The 21595-nt window shown below is 38.0% G+C and overlaps 1 protein-coding gene across 11 annotated transcripts in view; it reads right to left on the reverse strand.

Moving 5' to 3' along the window:
- The window catches only part of JAK2 (Janus kinase 2), a 97054-nt gene that overhangs the window by 53091 nt on the left and 22368 nt on the right, over positions 1-21595 (reverse strand). For 5 of the 11 annotated variants that reach the window (XM_063319321.1, XM_063319322.1, XM_063319330.1 and 2 more), the window contains exons 3-4: positions 4733-4875; positions 237-487 (exon numbers count right to left, since the gene is read on the reverse strand). In XM_063319321.1, coding sequence (XP_063175391.1) covers positions 237-456 — 220 coding nt within the window. In that variant the 5' untranslated portion in view covers positions 457-487; positions 4733-4875. Of the gene's footprint in view, positions 1-236; positions 488-4732; positions 4876-5196; positions 5239-10615; positions 11123-13150; positions 13249-21595 lie in introns of those variants that run through there. The other 6 variants (XM_063319325.1, XM_063319326.1, XM_063319327.1 and 3 more) reach the window with 6 other exon arrangements.

Here is a 21595-nt window from a genome sequence, read left to right on the forward strand (position 1 = left end):
TGAAAAAAAAGGTGGCAGTCACTCAATTACAATGTCACTTTCACCACCATTCCAACAGGAACAGTTCTGCAGCCTGATGCTAATTACTTCTGATACCAATTAATTCTGAAAGACCAAAGAGATTAGCATTTCAGTTAAAATGCCACCATTTTGATGATCTCTGAATTATTAAAAACTTTCTTGCATTAAGCTGAATTTTGCTCCTTCATTAGGAAAACCATTACGTATATACTTACCACAGGCTTTACAGGCAACAGCGCAAATCTCTTCTGCAATATACTCTCCAGCTGGAAATTGAAGGTAATCTCCACCTGTCTTCCCAGGAGAATGATAAAGGTACACTTGAAGCAATGGTTCCGTCTGCTTGGGTGCACTGGTATTCCCATGGATGTCACCATTTTGGTGGACAGTAGAAGTTGCTGTACTTTCCATATTTGTCATTGTAAGACAGGCCATTGTTCGTTTGGGTTCTCTTCAGATCATTTGCCTAAAAGAAACGTAAGGAGTACTTCTTGACTAAACTGTATTTGATTTTGCTTGTAATACTCCTATTTAATGATAGTACTGTTCTGACACAGGAGAAACATTACCAGCTGACGATGAGGGAATGGCTTAGAAGGTTTACTAGCAGTTGCATTTCTCCTTGATTTACTACATAGCCCTAGTCTGAAAAGTAACAGATGCTATGAGAGGAAAAGCAAAGATATTAATTGGGAGTCTGAACAGAGGATTTATTACTTCTCACTGGATTTTAGACAGTGTCTGCTCACCTCTCCAATTGAAACATGCTAGTTAAATCTGAAAGCCAAAATAATCCCTTTAATGACATTTGTGCAGCTCATCATATTCACAGTTTAAATGCAAAGATTGCACTGAGAATTGACAAGACAAAACAGCTAGCTAGGTCACAAACCGGAACTGATGAAGAGAAGGATAGGAATAGCACCTTTCAGCTAACTTTTAGTCTTAAGCAGACACTTAAAACAAAATGTGATAAATGAGGTGAGACTCTAAGTAAGCAGACTTGTGTTACATCTACTAGTGGGAGGACTTCCAAGACCTCCTCCTTTCAGACCCATCATTTAAGTCTATTCAAAAGGAACTCCAGATAAAAACCCTCTCTGATAAATGTAATCAAAGAAAAGAAGAAACTAATAACTCAATATATAACCACAGTTATATCTGATAGTGCAAAAAAAAAAAACCCAAGCTTAAAAAAAACAGATTAACAGCACATTCCAATAGCCAGGTAAGAATGTCTTTGCTCTTCTGAGAGTCCTTCATAACATTAATCAGTATAATCCATGCTTATGATAAAAGCTTTGGCCACAGTCTGTAAGGCTTGCTTTTACTAAAAATGATTCCAAGTAGCTGCCACCTGGAATTCTGATAATTTTTGTGGCCTCCTCTGGACTCAGTCTAACCAGTCCATGTCTTCCTTGTGCTGGGGACCCAGAGCTGGATGCATGACTCCAAGTGGGGTCTCACAGGAGCAGAGCAGAGGAGAACTGACCTGCTGGCCACACTTCTTTTTATAGGATACAAATGGCTTTCTGGGCTGAAAGAGTACATTGCCAGCTCCTGTCTTATTTTTCATCTACCAATATCCCCAAGTCCTTCTCTGCGTGGCTGCTCTCAATCCATTCATCTCCCAGTCTGTAGCGACAACGGTGATTGCTCCAAGCCAGATGCAGGACCTTGCACTTAGCCTTGCCGAACTTCATGAGGTTCACATGGGCTCCCTTCTCAAGCCTGTGAAGGTCCCGCTGGATGGCATCCCTTCCCTCAAGTATCTAAGCTGTACTACTGAGCTTGGTGTCATTCCCAAACTCGCTGATGCTGCACTCAATCCCAATCCCACTGTATGTTGTTGATGAAGATACCGAACAGTTAACAAATATATTGAACATGAAAATATTACTGTTTAACTTAAAAATCTGTTTATTGTTTTGCATAGGCATATGGGTGTTACATTCTTAAACTGCAATTTTCAACAGCTTCTGTTCGTATTGAGCTATGCTGCTTTATCATAAAAGAGCTGTTTGGAACGTAATTTTTTTTTTTTTAATTTTCTGCTCCTAACTACAATTACTGAGGAAATGGTGAGCATTTATGTGGGCTAAAGATGACTCGTGCTACAGAAATAGATTACAACAGTTAAGTCAGCAGAAAAAAAGGCTAAACACCTTAAAGGAGGAAAACATTAACTTCATGAGCTATGTGATAGACAAAAATATTGAATTACACATACTGGAGGATAAAAATATGCTACCATGATAGTAACTCTGGGGCAAAGAAAAAAGAAAAAAAGACACCGTAAGAGAAAAGTGCGTCATTTTATTTCTTAAACTAAGCAACACAGAGCCAGTGTACTGTACTACAGACATAAATCTGAACTTCTAGGTGCAGATGTCACTCACTACAGTTCTTGGGGCCCTGATTTAGGGGGGCAAGTAGATTCCCTGTGCCTCATTCATAGAGCCAGCCACGTTTAAATGAGAACATTTGTGCTTTCAGCTGCAAAGCCAGCACAAAGGTAACAAGTGTTCAATTAAGGAAAAAAACACATTTTCTTAATCCACCAAGGAATTAGTGTTTCATAGAAGAAAATAACCACATCACTAGAAACATAAAATTTAAAACATTTCTCACTACCCCTGTCAACAATATGCAAGATGCAATGTATGTGCCCTACCACTTGTTTATACAAAACTTTCACAGCTTTAATCTCCAGAGGAAGCCTTCTGTAATAACCACAGCAATTTTTCTAAAATATTTTAATATTAACCCTCTGTTGAAGACAAACCTTCACCTGAACTGACAGATCCTTTCATCTTGGTCACTTGGTATTATGTCTATCCAACACTGAATGGAAATAATATTTATAGATCTAACTGAAAACCTGGCCAATTTCAAAAGTGAACTAAACAGACATGCTTGTGCCTAGCTCTTCGTCATAAAGTTTGCGCATTTACAAACACATCTGCCATTTCAAAAACCCCTCATTGTTCCCTCCTTGTTTCTATATTAAAAAACTCCATAAACCCAAGGGAGCATTGCTTATTCATTCCTTAGCATGTGAAATAACCACACAGTGCAGTAAAAAATGCAAAGTAAATACTGTAACAGAATACTCTACTGCACTTTTTTTGTTGCACTCATTCCAAAAGTTCCATGCAACAATGTGAAAAATCTCCAGAGATTTTTTTGTATAATTGTGTGTCACTACTTTAATTTAAATAATTTTCAAGTTTCAAATACGTCTTCTATGTCAAAGCAATGAGCAAACAGGTGAAAGCAAGAAATATCTCCTAAATCAGTTTCTTCACTGAAAAATAGAAAACACATTTTCTTGGCCTTTTTCCTATGCATCCAAGTAAACCCGTTCTATGGACAGAGCTTCATGAAACACATCATCACCACTCACTTGTGGTGTAAAAGAGGTCGTCATTAACAAAAATTGCTTTCACCTCTATTTCTTACCAGACAAATCTCCAATCAGACACATTTGATTTTCCCATCTTTGCTCCATCCAGAGACCATTGCATCAGCATAACAGAAACATTAAACGTGGCAAAAAAAATTTAATTGCTGTTCATCCAGGATATTTAAGATATGACCTATTTTTCTGACCATTGTCAAAGTTGAGTCATTTGAGACTAAATATACTGGGAGACTTCAATCTACCTGTTTGCAGAACATATTTGAGTATCGTTTTCTGGGGTATACAGAACAGATTTGTTATCATATCATACTTCAAAAGACTTTCTGTTGGTGTAAAGAATGTAAATGTTTGTGTAAAGAATTCCAAGAATTCCCATAGCTGTATAAAACGATTTAATATACCAAGAATGGGACTTCTGTAGGTAAGTTACTCACAGTGTCACAGAAGTATTTTCCAAAAAGCAGCTATATACCAGGTCGACACACATCTGAAAGCAGATGTCTGACACAATCAAGACGCAGTGAAAGTGAAAAATGGCCTGTCCATTTATCCACGTAACAAGAATGCGTAACAAAATCTGGATGGAATATCAGCATCTTGACTTGGAGATCAAAGCTACTAACTATAAAAGATCTGATTCCGGTACTGATGAACCAAGGATTTGATCCAATAGGATTATTTTAATGTTCCTGATCTGGATAATATTACAAATCACAGCTTCTAAAGGATGAGATTGCTCTAACCACAGTCACCAGCATCTACAATGCAACATGTTTACATTATTATATGCAGAATGGATACATAACAATTCTCTGTTGCTGTCTGTACCTCCAATGCACCTGAGGATTAATTTTACCAGCCACAGTGGGCTGCCCAAATTCATACGGTTCTTTTTAACTCAACCAGGAAGAAATTAATTAATGACATGGAAACCCACCACTTATGCAAGAAATTTAATTAAAATATGGAGGACATACAAAATCCTCATGATTTAATAATATGCAGCATTCACAACCCCATTCAGAACAAGGTTTTTTTCTTCTTATGGCGAATTTGAGCTATGGGCTCTATCAGTTTGGCATAATCTAAACTCTCTTCTTGAAAATAATCCTCACCCACCTTCAGTTTGTGCCTATTTTTCACCCCCTTTTTTCTCTTTTCTTTGTGGGTTTCTAGGGAAACCTCCAAGGCTCTGATCTTAAGCCATACCACTTCAAACATAGAACTTTTGAAGTTCAAAAATCAGTGCATTCTCTCACTACCAATAAATCCTCAACTGTTAAGTACCTTTTATCTCTTGATAAATCTCTATGAAACATGAGATTGATGAAGCCCTTCAAATAAGCCCGTCACAAGTCACCCACTTGTTGCTGGTATCCACAGGAGGTCAGACAAAGCAGGCACATGAGCAGTGGTGGAACATAACGTATCTGCAATAAAACCAAACTCAGTATTAGGAAAGCTAATGGCTGTGAACAATTCATAATGCATCATTATTTAAGAATTCAAGTCTGTGTTTAGGTACAGAGAGTGATCCACTACTACCTAATTTACCCAAATTCCTGTTGTCTTTGACAAGAACTTTTTAAATTTATGTTTTTTTAGTTACAAAGTTTAACAAAGAAAAAACAAACATTTTTAAAAACACTTTTTGGTACTGAGACTGCTCTGTAGTTCTAGCAAGAAACTGGTGTATGAAACAGACAGCTGACTTGAAACATAATTACCAATTATATTTTTTTTGCACCTACCATGTTTTTCTTTTCTGTGAATACAGCATCAGTTTAAGAAAACTGTTGATGCCATTACAGGAAGAAAAGAGAAATGAAAAAGGAAAAGTAATTACAAAAAGAGACATGGTGTGATCACTTCCTGTAGTAACACTCCCTTTAGCCAGAACAATTAATTCTATTTGAAACAGACATTCATTTCTATTCATGTGGAAGTTAACACCAAGTGCCTTGTAGCAGGAAGGACAAGGGCACACCCACCCTTGCTCTCTTTACACAACACTTCTGCGGTTGCAAGAAACACCATTTGAAAGGACTTAAGCACAACAGCAGCTTCCTGTACGAGTGAAAAAAATTATAAATTCCCTGTTGTGACCATCCTAACATAGGAAAGGGCCTGACAGAGATACAAAATGAATTTTAAAACTCAACACGGGAAAAAATAAATGGAAGTTCAAAGGGGATAGAATTCAGAATGGGAGGACTCTGCAGGTTTTATGTTTGGTGACTCTTCAGACAGAAATCTCCCTGGACAGGAGAGAAGAGAAGGAAATAAACAGAAGGAAATAAACAGAATTTCCGCAGCACCATGTGCTGTGTCTACTGAATATATCATAATACCCCAAGAAAAAGGAACCTATCTCAATGAGCAGTAAATTCAGCTTCTCTCCACAGAAGTTAGACTGTTATGGCAATGATTAGCGTTTCTCCCCTTGCAATACTGGCTTTAGAGATAAGCAGTTTTGCCTTGTTTGGACAGCTGTGTATTTTCTATGCACCTCCAGGGATTCTCCTTCAAATGCTGTCTAGCCAGCCAATTAAGATCTGATCCAAAGTCCAGTACGGTCAATGCAAGTTTTCCAGACGTGTATTGAAGTGCCAGAGGGGTAGAAGAGGGGTTGTTTGGGGCAGAGCAGTCTACCACTGACCTACTGAGCACACATTCCATGCACAATGATCTAAGAGGACCAGCTTCAAACAAAGCATGGAACCAACACCTGCTCCTGCAGGTTTCAGATTGAGAGGCATTGCTGGTTATTATTTTTTATGTTAAAAATACTGTTCCATGCTCAGAACTGCCTTGCATTCATCATTCCCAGTCAGACTCTTGAGTTGGAGCAAAACTACATGAATGTTTACCTAACTGCAGTTAATTATATTGTTTTTCCATAAACTCCAGATCAACTGCATAACGTCATTAGCTATATGAGACAGCTGCTGATGAACTGATGGGATAAACCAGGTTAAGATAAGAACTCAAGTCACTTCTACTTGCTGCTTAGCAGAGCCCAGTGGAATAAGGGTTGCAACATTTTGAATAAGCTCAGTGACATTGCAGCTTGCTTTTCAAATGAAAAATTGGGTAAAGCAGCCTAATATCAAGTCTGTCCTTCTTCACATGACAAACAAAAAAATTATTGCTCACTTATGAAAGAGCAGCAGCTCATAGCTCTGGATAAAAAGCAAGGAAATTTGAAGATGAAAAATGCCAAGCTGAACAGGCTCATGGTGGTTATAGTAACATATTTCTCTCTCTTTTTTTTTTTTTTTTGGAGAGTCAACCACTTTTTTTCTTCTGCACACATTTACAGAGATACCTATTTATAGGATCTGCATCAAGATCCTATAAAACTGTTCAGTTTACGTACTTTCAGGCTGAGTAAGACTCATCTGACACAACTTGTTCTTTTAGCAGCAAAGTTGCAAAGAATGTTACCTACATTCCTGGCTGTACGAAATCTGACAGTGCACCATCTTGCCAGCAACCTAGCTCCTCCATTTCCTCTTTACCTCCAATTTTTTTGACTCTACACCAGCCTACATTTTTGGCAGCTGCAAGGATTTAAATGTCCAATTCCAAAACAAACTTAGAGTCTAAAGAAACTCAGTGAAAGTAAATTAGTCCATCATCTCCAAATTGCTATTATCTGCAAAGAACATAATAGGGTTTGTTATGCAGAGGAGGTTCTGCAACCTACAACAGTCACTTCCAAGCAAGTCTTCAGAATTTCTGTACAGTTAGTGTTTATTGTGCCTGTGTCACCAAGTACCTTGAACAGTGAACTTCGTGGCAAGAGAGGAGAAAGATCAAAATAGCATTTTCTATTGACAAGTAAGGCCTTGAGGACATAGGTTGTCTCCCAGCAACTCAACATGTGTATTGCCAGTAGACTACGATATCTTGCATAAACTGACAAAAATGTGCACACTTTCCATCTGCTATACACACATCCGTCTTTTAAGGAATCTGAATGAATATTGTAAACATCAATCATGAAAGCCTTCCCAAGTCATGGTAGGTAGGTGGTTAAGAGTGTAGGTAAGAGACTAGAAAAGCCTCACAAAAAATGCTAAAAGGTCTTCTGTTAGTAAGCAGTAATAGGAGAACATCAGGAAGTTCTAAAAATTATTATGTATCTTTTTATAAGACCTCCAAAATATTTATCTTTTTTTACCTCTAAAGCTAAGATTAGACTACGAAGAAAAGCCAGTCAGTCTCCCACTTGTAATTGTTTTGGTTAGCTTTCTTGGTTTACCTTTATTATGTATACTTGCTATTTAATTATACTCTTCACAGTTCAGTGAAGTTGTGTCTTCATGTACAAATGGAGCACAACTAAACTTTCCCGTAACAAGCACCCAGCATGGTCTGTTAATGCTGTGAGAACTTTAATCTTAAAAAGATAACAGTATTCATATTCTGCATCTAACATGCAGTATTCCTTGCGTATCTGGTCCGATTTGCTTTGTGCATGCAGGTCTGTTTCAGTGGTTTTTTTTTTAAACACAAAAGTATACTGAATTCAAGGAACGAAATGCATATACTACTTTGACAGGCAATAAAGTATTGTATTTTTAAAACATCAGCAGGTGCAGAAATGCCACTGCTCCGTAATGGACCGACAAGAGATTCTGAAGTCTTCATTCAGTCAGAACACACTACGTCAGCTTCTATTTCACAAAAGTTCACTGCAACAGATTCACAACTTTCCAACACATATTCAAAAGAACACATTCTTCTGACTAACTTTATCAAAGTACTCAACAATACCTTTAAAAATACTAAGCAATCTGGAAAATCTGAGAACTTTTCCATTGCTTAGGCAACGGATGCCAAGTTTACACATACAGTTAATCTGTGCTTTAAATGCATCATCTTCTGCATTAAGAAAACTCTGATCTTTTCCCAGTTCTTACTTTAAAAATAACTTTCACAAAAATATAAAATATTGTCTAAAAACATGTTTTAAGATTTTTTTGTAGAGAAAAAGTATGTCTTTAATTTTCACCATCTTCCTCTAATATGCTCTGCCTATTGGGAGATCTAAAAGTTGCCCTGACACAAGGTAAAGCCACTGACACAAGAAAACAACTACTCATACAAGAAACAACTGAAAAAAGTTAAGTGACTCCCAAGGAATTTTCCTGTTTTATCAACTGTACATTAATTCACAGAAGGATTTTTAATATATCAAAATTTGAATGCACACGGTAACAAGCAGATACATAAGGAAGATGACAGATTAACATATCAATGACAAAACATATGCTAAAACAAGTGGAGAAGCAAAGATAACATTTGCTTACAGTTTTCACTTGGCAAACCACTGCCTGGATCAGCAATTCAGCAAGAAGCCATGAACTTTTGCACAAGGAAAGAGTAATGATCCTGGCCTGATCTGCTTGTATGACACACAGGGACTAAGTGGATAGAAGCTGTTAGCATGAGGATTTTAATCTTTTCATTCTGATTAGGAATAAAAAAAAAAAAATAAATCGTGATTTTTAAGTTCTTCACAACAGAATGAGGCCCTTGCTCTAACTTACCCTAGGAAGAAAGCTACCTGGGGATGCTGTCAGAAAAGCAGAATGAACAATACATCTTAGAAGCCTCAGCACCACAGTAACCTGACAAGTAGGTAAGTTACCAGAAGAGCAATCAAATTAAAGACCTGCCCACAAGCAACACCTCTGCTTTGGCCCATCAGAACTTTGGCCAAAGTTGGTCCATATCTGCTAAACATTTCAATTTCACCATGCTGATAAGTTTCAGCAAAAGACTATTTCATCAGAAAATTTCCAAGCAATTCAAATTGTTGCCCAATTGTTTTGGCAAAGATTACCTCCTGAGACAGTGGCATCTGAGGATCCTTAGTCCATTCGGAGACACCACTATCTGCACAGCTTTATATGCACAGAGGATATAGGAAGAGTAACCACAGTAGGTCAGAAAGACCTTTTGCATGAAGTATGTGAAAAGTGCCACTAGTCTCCCATGATTCCCTTACACATATCTCTCAAATTCTTCTGAAGTGAAGCAATAAAAAAAAAAAAAGACAACAGCAAAATTAGGCCTAAGTGATATTTTCACAAGATGCCATATCACACTGGGCTGTGTTTCAGAAACTGTACTGAAAACTGAATTCTGTTTAATACCTCAGATCATGCAGTACTGGTTAATTAGTAGAGCATAGGTCTTCCTTAACCGATTCTTTGATTTCTTTCAAAAAGACATAAAAAAAAGGAACTGCCAATGCTCCTGTGTGCACAGAGCAAGTTAACTTAAAGTAAAAAGTGTTTCTGAAGATTGCTCATTACTAGTCTCATTTTGCCTGATGGCTTTTGGTTACAATTAATGGAGAACCACTATCCTACACTGAAGAATCAAATCACTAGTTTCTATGTAAAAGCAATTACCAGTGAATTACCAAGAAATTAGAAGACAATTTTAAAAGGTTAAAAAAAAAATCACATTTCAAAGTGAAAAAAAAAATTGTGACTCACCACTGAAACAGAAAAAAGTGTTCTTCTATTAAAAGGCATCTTTGTTGAAAACACCATCTAGGGGAAAAACCCTTCAACAACCTCTATACAATACATATGATAGTTATAGCTATATTCAGAAGTTAAAATAAACATCGAAAGTGCAAACAAAAGCAAAAAGGACAACAGCAACAGTAGCAAAGTTGCTTGTCAAACTGCTTGACTTTCTTGAACATTGAGATGGAGATAGTGGGGAGGTGATGCTGGAAGACACTTTTGAAGAAAGCAAGCTATCCTCTCCCAAATGCAATGCCCAGTGTCATAATTGAAGAGGGATTTGTCAAAATATGAACCAACAGTTGTTGCTACAGTACTGTGTGGACAAAGAATAGCATCAACAGTTGCAAAACAGATGCCAGTTTAGCAGATGCTGTCAAGAACCACATAGGCTACACTAAGCTTTCAGAAGTCGCACACATTTCATGTTGCAGTCTGAGAGCGCTGAAGAGTGGCACAGCAGACACCGGCCGTATCACAATGGAAAAGGTCTCAAAACTGTTGCTCTTCTCTCAGCCTCCAAAGACCTGTCCTTTTCCTGCGGTAGGCAGGGATTTCTCAGGTAAATGTCTGCTCTCAACAGCTTAATTGTGGTAGAAAGAGAAGAGCCAGGACCCACCACTTGCTGTAGTCTGGTACTTCTGAAGGGCATCAGACCTTTGACAAAGTTCTTTATCTCTCCAACTATAGGAGTGCTCTGGATCTCCGAGTCTATAAAGGCATCTTCTAGGCAAATAATAATACAATAGTTTCATCAAGCGGAGTTATATCCTGGTAGGAAATACAAGGTTCTCTTCCTTCACAGAAGACAAAAGGGTTTCTCACAGCAAACATTTCTGTGAGGAAAACCAGTCATAACTCTTTCCAGTTGCTGGCAATTGGCTATTAGAATAAATTGCCCAGCTTGCAGTTGCTTGGGGAGGTCTTTCCAAGACTTGGATTTTAAAAAATTAAAACTTCTGGACTGTCCTTCTGAATTCTGTCTTCTCCCTTTTCTTGCCCTCTTATCTCACTTCCCCAGTCAGGCAACTTCCCTCCTCAGAGGTTAGTAAAACTACTGCCTCTACAGTAACTGTCATATGTGTTTACACTGTTTGCAGAAACTCACGAGGGCTGAAGAGCTCGAATTTTCTTCCTGTGAACCAAGAGCAGAAGATTATGTGGCAGGGGGGAAGGGCAGTGACACCACTAGTCTCCTGTAGGCAAGTGGGAGGTACACAGAAAGAGGAAGAGCAAAAGGAGAGACAAAAACTGTCAAAACAACATTTAAAAATCTTCTTTCCCCTCTGTGGGTTAAGCCACTTATTTTTATTTTGGTGATTATTCTCTTCCAAAACAGCTTAAATTTAGCTGCATCAAAAGAAAGAGGGAAAAAATTAATTAAGTACAGAAAGAACCCAATTACTGGCCAAGTATCAGAACAAGATCAGAACAAGAAAAATCTCTTACTCAAAACTCAAAGACAGATTAAGGAAATTTGCAGTCACCTTATGTACACTGACAAATAATTGCACAGAACGGTATTGCTATGCCTTTCTTGCTATATTGTTCTAGATGAAAAGGTGTCTGGTTTCAACAACTAGAATATCATGACTGAGTCTACTCTTCTCTGTCAAATTTCTAAATCTCTACCTTTAGAGATCAGAAGTACACTTTCACACTTTACCATACTAGGTAAAGTAAAGTACCATGGAGAATATCATCACAATCCCAGCCACCGTTTCTGCCTACACAAAGAGAAACCAAAAAGACATCCACTATGTTCTTCACAATACTATAAGATGTCCCCCCTGCTGCTCCCCCTGTGTGGGTTCTTTGGTTTCTTTCCTCTTCCAGTTTTTGAGACCTCACAAAAACAAAGGGTAAAGTGTTCTTGGACAAGAACATTACATAATATGCTACATGATAAAACACGCATGACCTTATTTCCTGTAACATTTTTCAGTGAAAAACGTGGGGGAGGGAAAGACTTGCAAATCTGAGAGAGTAATCAAAAATGTGAAAACATCTGGATGAATGAAGTTATCCCCTTACTTCTATCCCAGCTTTTAGACTATCTGAAGAGATTCTGAAAACATGTGGTTCAACAAATTAGCCCTTTGCAGAAATAACTGTCAGCATGTAAACAGAATAACATTTAAGTCAGAGTGAATCAGCAATCTGTACCGAACAGCCAAGAGCAACAGATGCCAACGTCTCCTTTAGACTCTCCAGAATGACTCTCTTCATCTTCAGCCTACCCTGCTTTTTCAACTTCCATTTAGAAATTGTATATCAATAGGCCAGACCTGATGCAAATTTCATGTATGAATTTCCTCCTCAAGGTGCAGGGTGTTTCTAGGGGATTTTGGTGTTGGTTCCTCGCACCTCCTTTGGAAAAATGCTTAAAGTTTTGTAAAAGAAACAAAGCTAGCTCTTTACAATGACATATCAATTACGAAAACCCGGAACACTAATATGATTTATAAGTGTTTACTTTTGAATTACCTTTCTTTGTATTAAATGCAGTATCATACAAGGCAATCTATATGTCCTGCATTTTTATTTAAGTTTTCTTTGGTACTGCAGGAGCAGCTAAAATCCTAGGCAAGATTAGAGACTACAGCTGTAAACCAGCTAATAAAAAAATCTTCCTTAACCCAAAACCAAAATCCACAACACCTCCCTCCTCGCACCCCAACTTTGATCCTATACAGATTCAACAAGGCTGCAAGTGAGCATTGTGCATGAACGGAATCACATTTATAAATCCTTACAGAATCAGGATTACAGAATGCAATACAACATAACACAAAAGAGAGCCTCTGAAACAACCAAGCAACAATCTTGTGAGACAGTGCCACAGAAATGTTTGAAATCAAATGATTCTGCAAATGAAAGTTTAATTAAATACTAGTACTCCAAAACCCGAAACTATATAAATGCATTCGCAAGCCTGTCAAATAATGATTTAGAGTTCAATAACGGTATATATATATGTATATATCAATAAATGTTGCAGTTTCTGTTATTCTTTGACAGAAGGGTTGAAGTATTTTAAAAAAAAAAAGAATACATTCTTTTTTTAAACCCTATTTTAATGCTTCATATTGTTGAATAATTTATGATAGCAATGTTGACATTTTATCTTTATAATTCAGGAAAATGTACTTACTTGATAGTTTACTTGATGCTTCCTTGATCATCAATGGCCTGAGAGCTCTCCACTTGTTCCCTATCTGAAACACCAGCCAGCTTTTGCAAAGATACAGCACTACATGCTTTGCCAAGATCACGTTATCTCTATAAACACAGATTGTCAGAAAAAAATGGAAGCCAAAAAACACAGGGCTCGGAAAGTAAACAAAAGTTCGTCATAAAGTGTACCATTAGCGGTGATTCTGCAAAACTCTAATGAAAATGACAAGGAGAAAGCAAAGTTTTTTGAGATAACTATGTCTTTGCAATGTAACATTTCAAATATTCTGTGTTCTCTTGTACATTAAAAAAAAAAAAAGAGACTGGTGCTTCCATCCAGCAAAACAGTCAAATTATGATCATGTGTATCCAGTACTTACAGAATGCTGGTTTGAGTATGATTACGTTTTACTTTTAAAGAAAATATTCCTAATTAAGATACACTGAAAGAAATCCCTATATTCATATTGCATATTTCCTCAAGTTCCAAAATAAGAATGACACAAAACTTTTTTCATTATTCTTGATATTATATCCTGAAAAAGCGTACAGAAATTGCAGAAAGCAAGACCATGAGAATTGTGCCCCAACAGATCAAAAAGCTCCAGCAGACTACCTGACAAGGATTCAAGAAAAAAACCCCACATAATGGAAAAGGAAACAATGATTTAAATAGGGGATACAATGGCTGTAGAATAAATACCTATTTGAAATGCAACATTTTTTCTCAGAAACAAGAATGTGATACTGCTGGGACAAACAGTCAAGAAAGCAATAAATTCTGTATTTCTTGATTTTAAAACATCAAGAGTAGATGCACTGTTGCAAAACAGGCTTTAGATAAACCCGTGTTGCCGCACTTGGTGGAGAAGGAAAGCTGCAATGTCACTGGTCTGTGATATATAGAAGATCAGGTAAGAAGATAGAGTGTCCTTTTCTGGATTTCAAAATGTGCTGCTATAGATTGTGTTATTATCAGTTCCTTTATGAGAAAGCATTATAAAATAAAGATGAAACATTTACAGCATCGCAGTATTTTTAAACTGATAAGTTTTTTTATAAAAAAGTTACATTACAAAATTCCTACTGAACAATTATTCAACTATTCTTAAAAGTCTATCTGATGACAGAGAAGTAGAAAAAACTTAAGACACTCAAGTCTCTCAGTACGCAAGTCAAATTCCAACACAAACTTTGCCTCTAAGCCCTTAAATCTAGGGCTTTCACCTACATTTCAATCTCAAATGAGTTCCCACTACCTTAAAGAAAGTTCTGAGGATGTACCCACTCAGTAACGCGAACAAAGACACATCGGTTCTTCCTGCCAGACCCCACCCCAAGTCAGAAATCATTCTGTTTCAATCTTGCCTAAAGGTGGTATTTTCCCCACCCACTGTTGGATGGAAAATTCAAATCTACCTAAGGTGATCTGTTCAAACTTTAGGATACTCTATTCTCTAAATAGCAGAACAAGACGGGCTTTTCCCTAAATGAATCTCAAACTCACAAACCACTTCAGTTTTCTACAGAACTTTTCAGCATATTATACATACTTATTTGCACCTTCACCTCAGCTCTGCCAAACTAAGAATTTTAGAGCACTCTGCCAGGATTTGGAACAAGCTGCTGCAAAGGAGTAGACTTTGATGGACCTCAAGAACCACTTCCCAAGGCAAAACAGAAAGAGACTTCTTATTTCATGCTACTTTACATGTGGCTAATGAGGAGATGACAAAAAACAAGCTAAGACCGTGATGCACTGAAAAACCCAGCCAGCCACCCCCAAAATGCCTGTTACAGATACTGCAGACTCTTTGACACATTTTATTTCACTGAATACAATCACTTTTATTTGGATAAGCTGGAGCTAAATCTAGAATACAAGTGAAATACAGTTTATTATAGCCAAGACTTTTTTATAACTTGCAAGCTACACTGAGTGTCTCCAACTGAACTAGTCACTCTAAGAGGTTTTTGCACATACATTTTCAGTTATAAGACAAATTGCTGAGATGCACTGAAATCAACTAGAAGTTTAAAACCGACCATGGTCTCTCCTCTCTTTATCTATTCTTTGAGCTCCTGAAGATATACCCTAACAAACTACAAATTACTATAAATACTATTAGTTACTGGATTTGTTAAATGTGTATTGCAGTTAGCATACTAAATCCAATAAAAAGTCCTAAGCAGGAATTAAAACTTCCAAGCAGGCATTCCAGTATCTATAAATGGATAGCTCTCTACCACCTCCTGCCCTTAAGCATTTGCCTCATCTGCTCAGCTACCAGTAAATGATCTTTTAAATAGATTTTTTTTCCTTAACTGGTACATAGTAAGGACTTTGACCACTAGAACATGCAAGAAACAGTCCACCCACACATAGATCCAAATTAAACATCATGATACTTGTCTGCCAATTCATCAAATAATAACTGAATTGAGTTCCATTTTGTTAAAGCAAATAAGGTCACAGTGCAATTACATCCCCCTGACTGGCACACAAAGAAAAAGAAAACGTAAAAAACCACAGCCAAATAACATGGCCTTACTTTTTTAGATCACTGATAGCATTCTTCGGTATCAAATTTAATTAAAAACAAAACCTCACAATGCAGCGTTGCAGTAGAAGACAGAGCATGCTTCTGTCAGTGACAAACAGCCTCAGTGCCACCAGATTACTTCCACTGTTCTAGGCATTCTTTGCCTATTTGCACAACTCCGTAACTATGCATAGTAATCTTCATATTTTCACTTTGCATTGCACTTGAGTTCTAGGATGCTTTACATAAAACATTGTAACCTCTCTCATTTTCCAGATGTAACGTAAGTACAAGGGTCTAAACTATTTGCCTAAACTCACACTGTGAGCCACTGGTAGATCAGTTATAAACACAATTCTTTCTTTCACAAAATAATTACTAGAACAAGTTTCATTGTAAAGAACAAACTACCTCATAATTACTTTCAAGGAAGGTAAATAGTTGAAAAAGTAATTAACACTGTAAAGGAAGTGCTGTTGAAATCTCCAAACTGCTTAAACACTGCAAAAGGAAATCCACTTTAACATTCAACCCTTACCATAACTCTCCCCATACACAGTGTGTCAGTTTCATTTTTCAGTTTTAATATATAGAGGAAACCTCAGGCTGGGAAAGAAAAAGAAACTCTCGTGAACACACAGAGTTCAATACAAAGGGCATGTGCAAGACAAAACCAAAACATACTAAAGCAAAAAAAAAGGCATTAAGAGGGAAAGACATAGATGTAATCTATTTAACAATTCTCAAAGTAATAAAACACAATGATTCAGCAAACTGTTTAAGACTTCCATTCTCAACTACTCTTTAGAGTTCAGTAAAAAGAGAATTAAGCAACAAACGTGACACTACTGTGAGCATCTCTATCAAAGCCTGTGGGTGTATTGTTCTTTGCCTCACAGGTGACCAAGACATCCTTCATGCCTTTAACACAAACAGGATTCTTAGTGGCTCTGTGGTACTGATCCAGTCTAAATGCCATTTACTATGTAGACTTAATGCCTCTGCATTATTCCAAGCAGTAAATAAAACAAGTTCACAGAAATGGGCTCTTGTTATTCTTCCATTCTTATTCAGGAGTAATGGGTTCTAAAAGAAGAAAAGTTTACCTCATTTAGCAGATGCTTCCCCTTCCACTCCCCTGAAAACTGTTCATAGACAATATCACTGTGTACAACTTGACCTCAACCTACTGGCATAAGCAGCATACATCACCATGACCCCATGTAAGGACAGTATAAGCTGGGACAGATCCTGCCAGTCATTTCAGACAGATATAGTCAGAATTGCAACACGTAGTACATCAGTTTCCTTTTAAGAAAGTAAGTTAAGGTAGGTTGATGACTCTCATAAACAACAAAAGATGCTAAGAGACACCCTAAAACCAAAATAATCTAAGAAGTGGTAGAGCATAAGAGTCTTCCCTTGGGCTTCCTTTTACCAGCCACATGCTTTTGTTGACAGCAAGACAGCGTAATGGAAGGATTTATCCTCTGGTGAAGGATTCCCTCTCATCTGATGTGGAAACTTTCCTGAAGTCAAATATTTCCCTCAGACTATGTCCTGCTAAGCAACGTGTGCACAGCAGCTCAGTCACACATGAAGACTTCAGCCCATTTTATGTGTTGCACACAATCTCTGCCAGAAAGAAGAAAAAGAGTTGGCAACAGGAAAAACAAGCAAATCCTTAGGCAAAAAGAAAGAGAAAATCAAGAGAGAAAAGAGGACAGGATGATAGATACCAGAAACTGACAGTCAGAGCAAAATGGGATATCTTCTACAAAGATTTGAGAACCCCTTACTTAAAAATCTGGATGTTGCTTGAATAGCCCTCAAGTCTGAAATGCATTATTAGGTCAAAAGCACAGATTAGTATGCCACATCTGAGCCCAGACATCTCAAAAGACAGCTGCTTTTCCTCTTTCCCCATCCCCATTCCTCCTCCCGGTCAAGCTTCCCTAACAGAGAGAAATTCTCCTCTCTCACCTCCCATCCACAACTGGGTGCAGAAGCAGGTTCGAATTTTAATTGAAATAACCTCAGTCACCTAGCATTTACACCCCCTTGTTTAATTAAAAAGTAATTAAAATTGTTTAAAACTAATTAAAGTCAGTGCATTGCTAGGCAGGCATAACCTTAATACACACATAACCTTAATACACACAAGGTGAAACAGGTGATTGTGCATAGGCAAATGAAAATAGCCAGCAAGCTGGAACCTGCTTTATCTCAACAGGTACAGGAAAACACACAGAAACTACTGAACACGACCAAAAAGTCTGGACTCCATTTGATTCCTAGAAAAATCAAAAAAGAGGAAGGAAATGAAGGCATCCTGCCACAATCAACTTCTGCCAAACATTTTGTTTTGGTTTAACCTTTGGAAATGCAATTGAACACAAATGAAAACTTGGGAAGAAGTTTACGCTACTCCTGAGAAGAAAATACCTTCTCACAGTGATTATTTGCTGGGAGACAGTGACAGACACCAGAGGGATGAGATATTCCACGATGGGAAAGGAGTCAAGTAAAAGAGGAGCCTCAGTTCAAGTGGAAGATGGAGACAGCACACCGAGTCGTATGTGGGACACGAGTCAAGAGAACGGGTAGCTATTTGTCCTACTTTATATCTCCTGCACCTCTACATTCTTACCTTGTAAGAAAGAGTATGCAGGACTCTCTCATTCTCCTCCCATCTCTGCCAGATACGGGCTCTTCTAATCATGTCTCAAACTCACTTAAGTAAACCAACTCTATGTGACTCCCCACCGAGGACTATCCTTTCCCAGTTCCCTTAGGTTCTGTGAGTCTGCCCAGCAGGCCCAGGCTACCAAATCAAATACTACAGAGCATATGGTAGGGATCACATCCCATACCACAGGGTAAAAAATTCATTCATTTTCCATTCCCATGGTGTCCAAATCATATGTACGTGTAAGTAGAACTAAGAAGGAGGAATAGCTGCTGTTAAAAATATACCACAGCTGCTTGGGTGGGTTTTTTACCCCTCTCCTTTTTGGAGGGAAGAAGTTATTATTTTAATCCTTACCAAATATTTCTTTGGTTCTTTCATCACTCTCCAAACAACATGTACTTATTGCCTTAGAGTGCTGGAGGAAGTTGATGGAGGAGGATTCGATCACATTGCTGAGCCTCAGGGGGTGGTGATTAGGATCTTTAAGTCAAGGATTTCAGTCATTTGGGGGACACCTTAAAGACAGCTAATTCCTTTGAGCATTAAAATTACAAGTGCCACCTTCCTGTTGCTGACATTTGCAGACCTTTTTTCTTATGAAGGCAGAACAAATGAAACCTATAAAATCATATTTTAAACAGACAGAAAATGAGAACAAGTGGGAGAAAAGTTCTTTGTAGGGGAATACTCCATGCATGATACTCCATTCACTTGGTCATATTTTGCTTTTCTGAGCATTCCACTCTAAAGGCACTTTTTGCTGACTGGCAAAGATCCAGTGAGCTTGTTTTGGAGCAACCCATAAGACCAAAAGGTCCTTCCTTAGCCAGCCTCAAATGTTTAGCACATTTTGTGATTTCAGACTAGTTTTGCTTTTTAACTGCCCACAGAACAATTCTGTACTTGTATTTAATTCTGCACCTAAACTACAACATGAGAACATGATTTTGAGAGTTAATTTCTCTGCCAGTACATTTTTTTCAAGCCATTTGCTTGTTCACTTGCTTTAGAACAGGCATCCAGGATCAGACCAAAGGATCACGTCACATCTAACTCTTCTTCTAACAGTGGCCAAGGATAAGTGCCCAGGAAAGAGCTTAGGAATAGGACAAGCCTACAACAGGACTTTCCCAGTGTAGTTTCACAGTGATTTGAGATTCACAAACATCTTAAGCCAGGATGAATACGAAATCATCTTTGTGTTCTTTAGAAACAACACCTGAAAAGAAGTAGAAACAATTACTTGTTTTTTAACCAGACTCTTTACGGTACAACTATTGTAGTCCTTGTTAATATCACATTCAAGAGTTGTAGTCCTGCATCTTCAGAAAATTTCTTACCGGTGATTAAGACAAAATGGTATTTAACCATTTGCAGGGACTGCCTTCACACATTCTACTCCTCTCCTTCTTTGCTGATTTTAGAACAGTCAGACTTTCTACATCAAAGGTGTTTTCTTTGGGTGTTTCACTCACTATTTTTTCCCCATATATTTTACTCTATTACCTTGTATCTTTAAACCTTCTCCCAGCAGCATCATTCCTATGTCACTGTGAAAAGCCTACAGCAGTGTTTTGGCACTGATCAAGACCAGCAACTTGTAACAAGGAAAGATATTTAACTGCTTGGCAGAAGAAAGATATTGGCAGGGGAGAAGAGACGAAGAGGAGGAGGAGAGGAGAAGGAGAGGGAAAAAGCCAGCACAGGAGGAAAGCCACTCCCACATTTCATTTCCTTGTCAGTTCTGAGTGAAGAGTGGCTGATCAGCAGTACTATACATCACCTAGTTATAACATACAAAATCTTTTAAAAGAAGAAAAAACCTTCATTGTATTTTTGAAACAAAGCCAAGTAAGTTAATGCATTTTCTCATTGTCAGATGATGGATTAAATTAATTTGTACTGCCTAATCACACCATGACTCCAGTGAATATCCAAACGCTCCCAATTCCAATGTTTATGCAAAATTGTTAATACAATCATTTCTAACTTAATACAAACAAACCAAATTAACATCCTGTTGGGCTCACTACAGCAGAGAGAAGAGATTTTTTAAGCATCTGTACAATGCCCTATGCCCTACTCTTAGCACCCATCATAATACACATCCTTCCTCCTCCTCAGCTTCCACTCATTTCAATTCCTTATCGTAATACCCTCATCCCTAAACAAACAGGTCTCTCTAGCTCTCCTTATAGCCCGGAAAACTTCAACTTCTGACACCTGGCTAGCTTTTGTTGCGTTCATGTCTTTGTCTGATCTCCCACTGAGCCAAAGGAGGTATTAATTCTCACAGTCAGCAGCCAAAGGACCTCCATCAAACAACATTCTGCTCTCTGAAAATGCATCTCCCCTCTACAATCTTCAACCCCACAGTTCTACTGCTACCCGTTCCACAACTTCCCCCCCATCAGCACTGGCCACTTCTCATTTTATTTCCTTTCTGTTCTTTTCTTGGCCTATTTATACGATTATTGAATCTCTCTGCTCACCCCTTTATTTCTGCCCATCCTCACATCTGTTCTCACTCTCTTTCTCTCACCTCACTTCAGCATCTCCAACAGCTTCTGTTTCCACTCAAGCTGAGCAACCACCTTGGAAGTTATTAGCCTGAACACCCAGTATATATGATTCTTCTCTAACATTGTGATTTTACTAGGAAAAGGTTGTTCTCTCCAGCATAACTGAACCCCATACTGCCTAACTTGCACTTCAGGCTCCATTCTCCTGCCTCTGCTTCTTCCTGTCCTGATTTCTTCCCAGAGCAAACAAACTGCTAAATGGTCTTAACTCTGTACCCTTCTCACTGTTTTTTTTCCTTCCACTACTTTTCCTCTACTTGAAGATATCACAAATTGACATGTCTGTCTGATCCCGTCCTTTGATCTCTGTTATCTCCACTAATTCCATTCCATTTTCTGTCCTTGCTTATTCTTTCCTCTTGTTCTACTCTTTCATCTTCACAGGCAGTTTCTGTTTCGCATTCATTCCCCACCAGACCAATGCAAAAACCCACTCTCCCTGTCCCAATTATTGTTTGAACTAAACCTCTTCCATACTGCTTCTGTTGCCTAGAGGTGCTCTCCATTATACCATTTGCTACCCCCCAAAAAAAAGTAAAAGAAAGACTAAGAAAATGTTGAAGTGCTGTCTACCGACTTGACCATTATTGGTCCCTTACTCTTCC

Source organism: Chroicocephalus ridibundus, chromosome Z (genome assembly GCF_963924245.1).
Source record: "Chroicocephalus ridibundus chromosome Z, bChrRid1.1, whole genome shotgun sequence".
Taxonomy (NCBI): domain Eukaryota; kingdom Metazoa; phylum Chordata; class Aves; order Charadriiformes; family Laridae; genus Chroicocephalus; species Chroicocephalus ridibundus.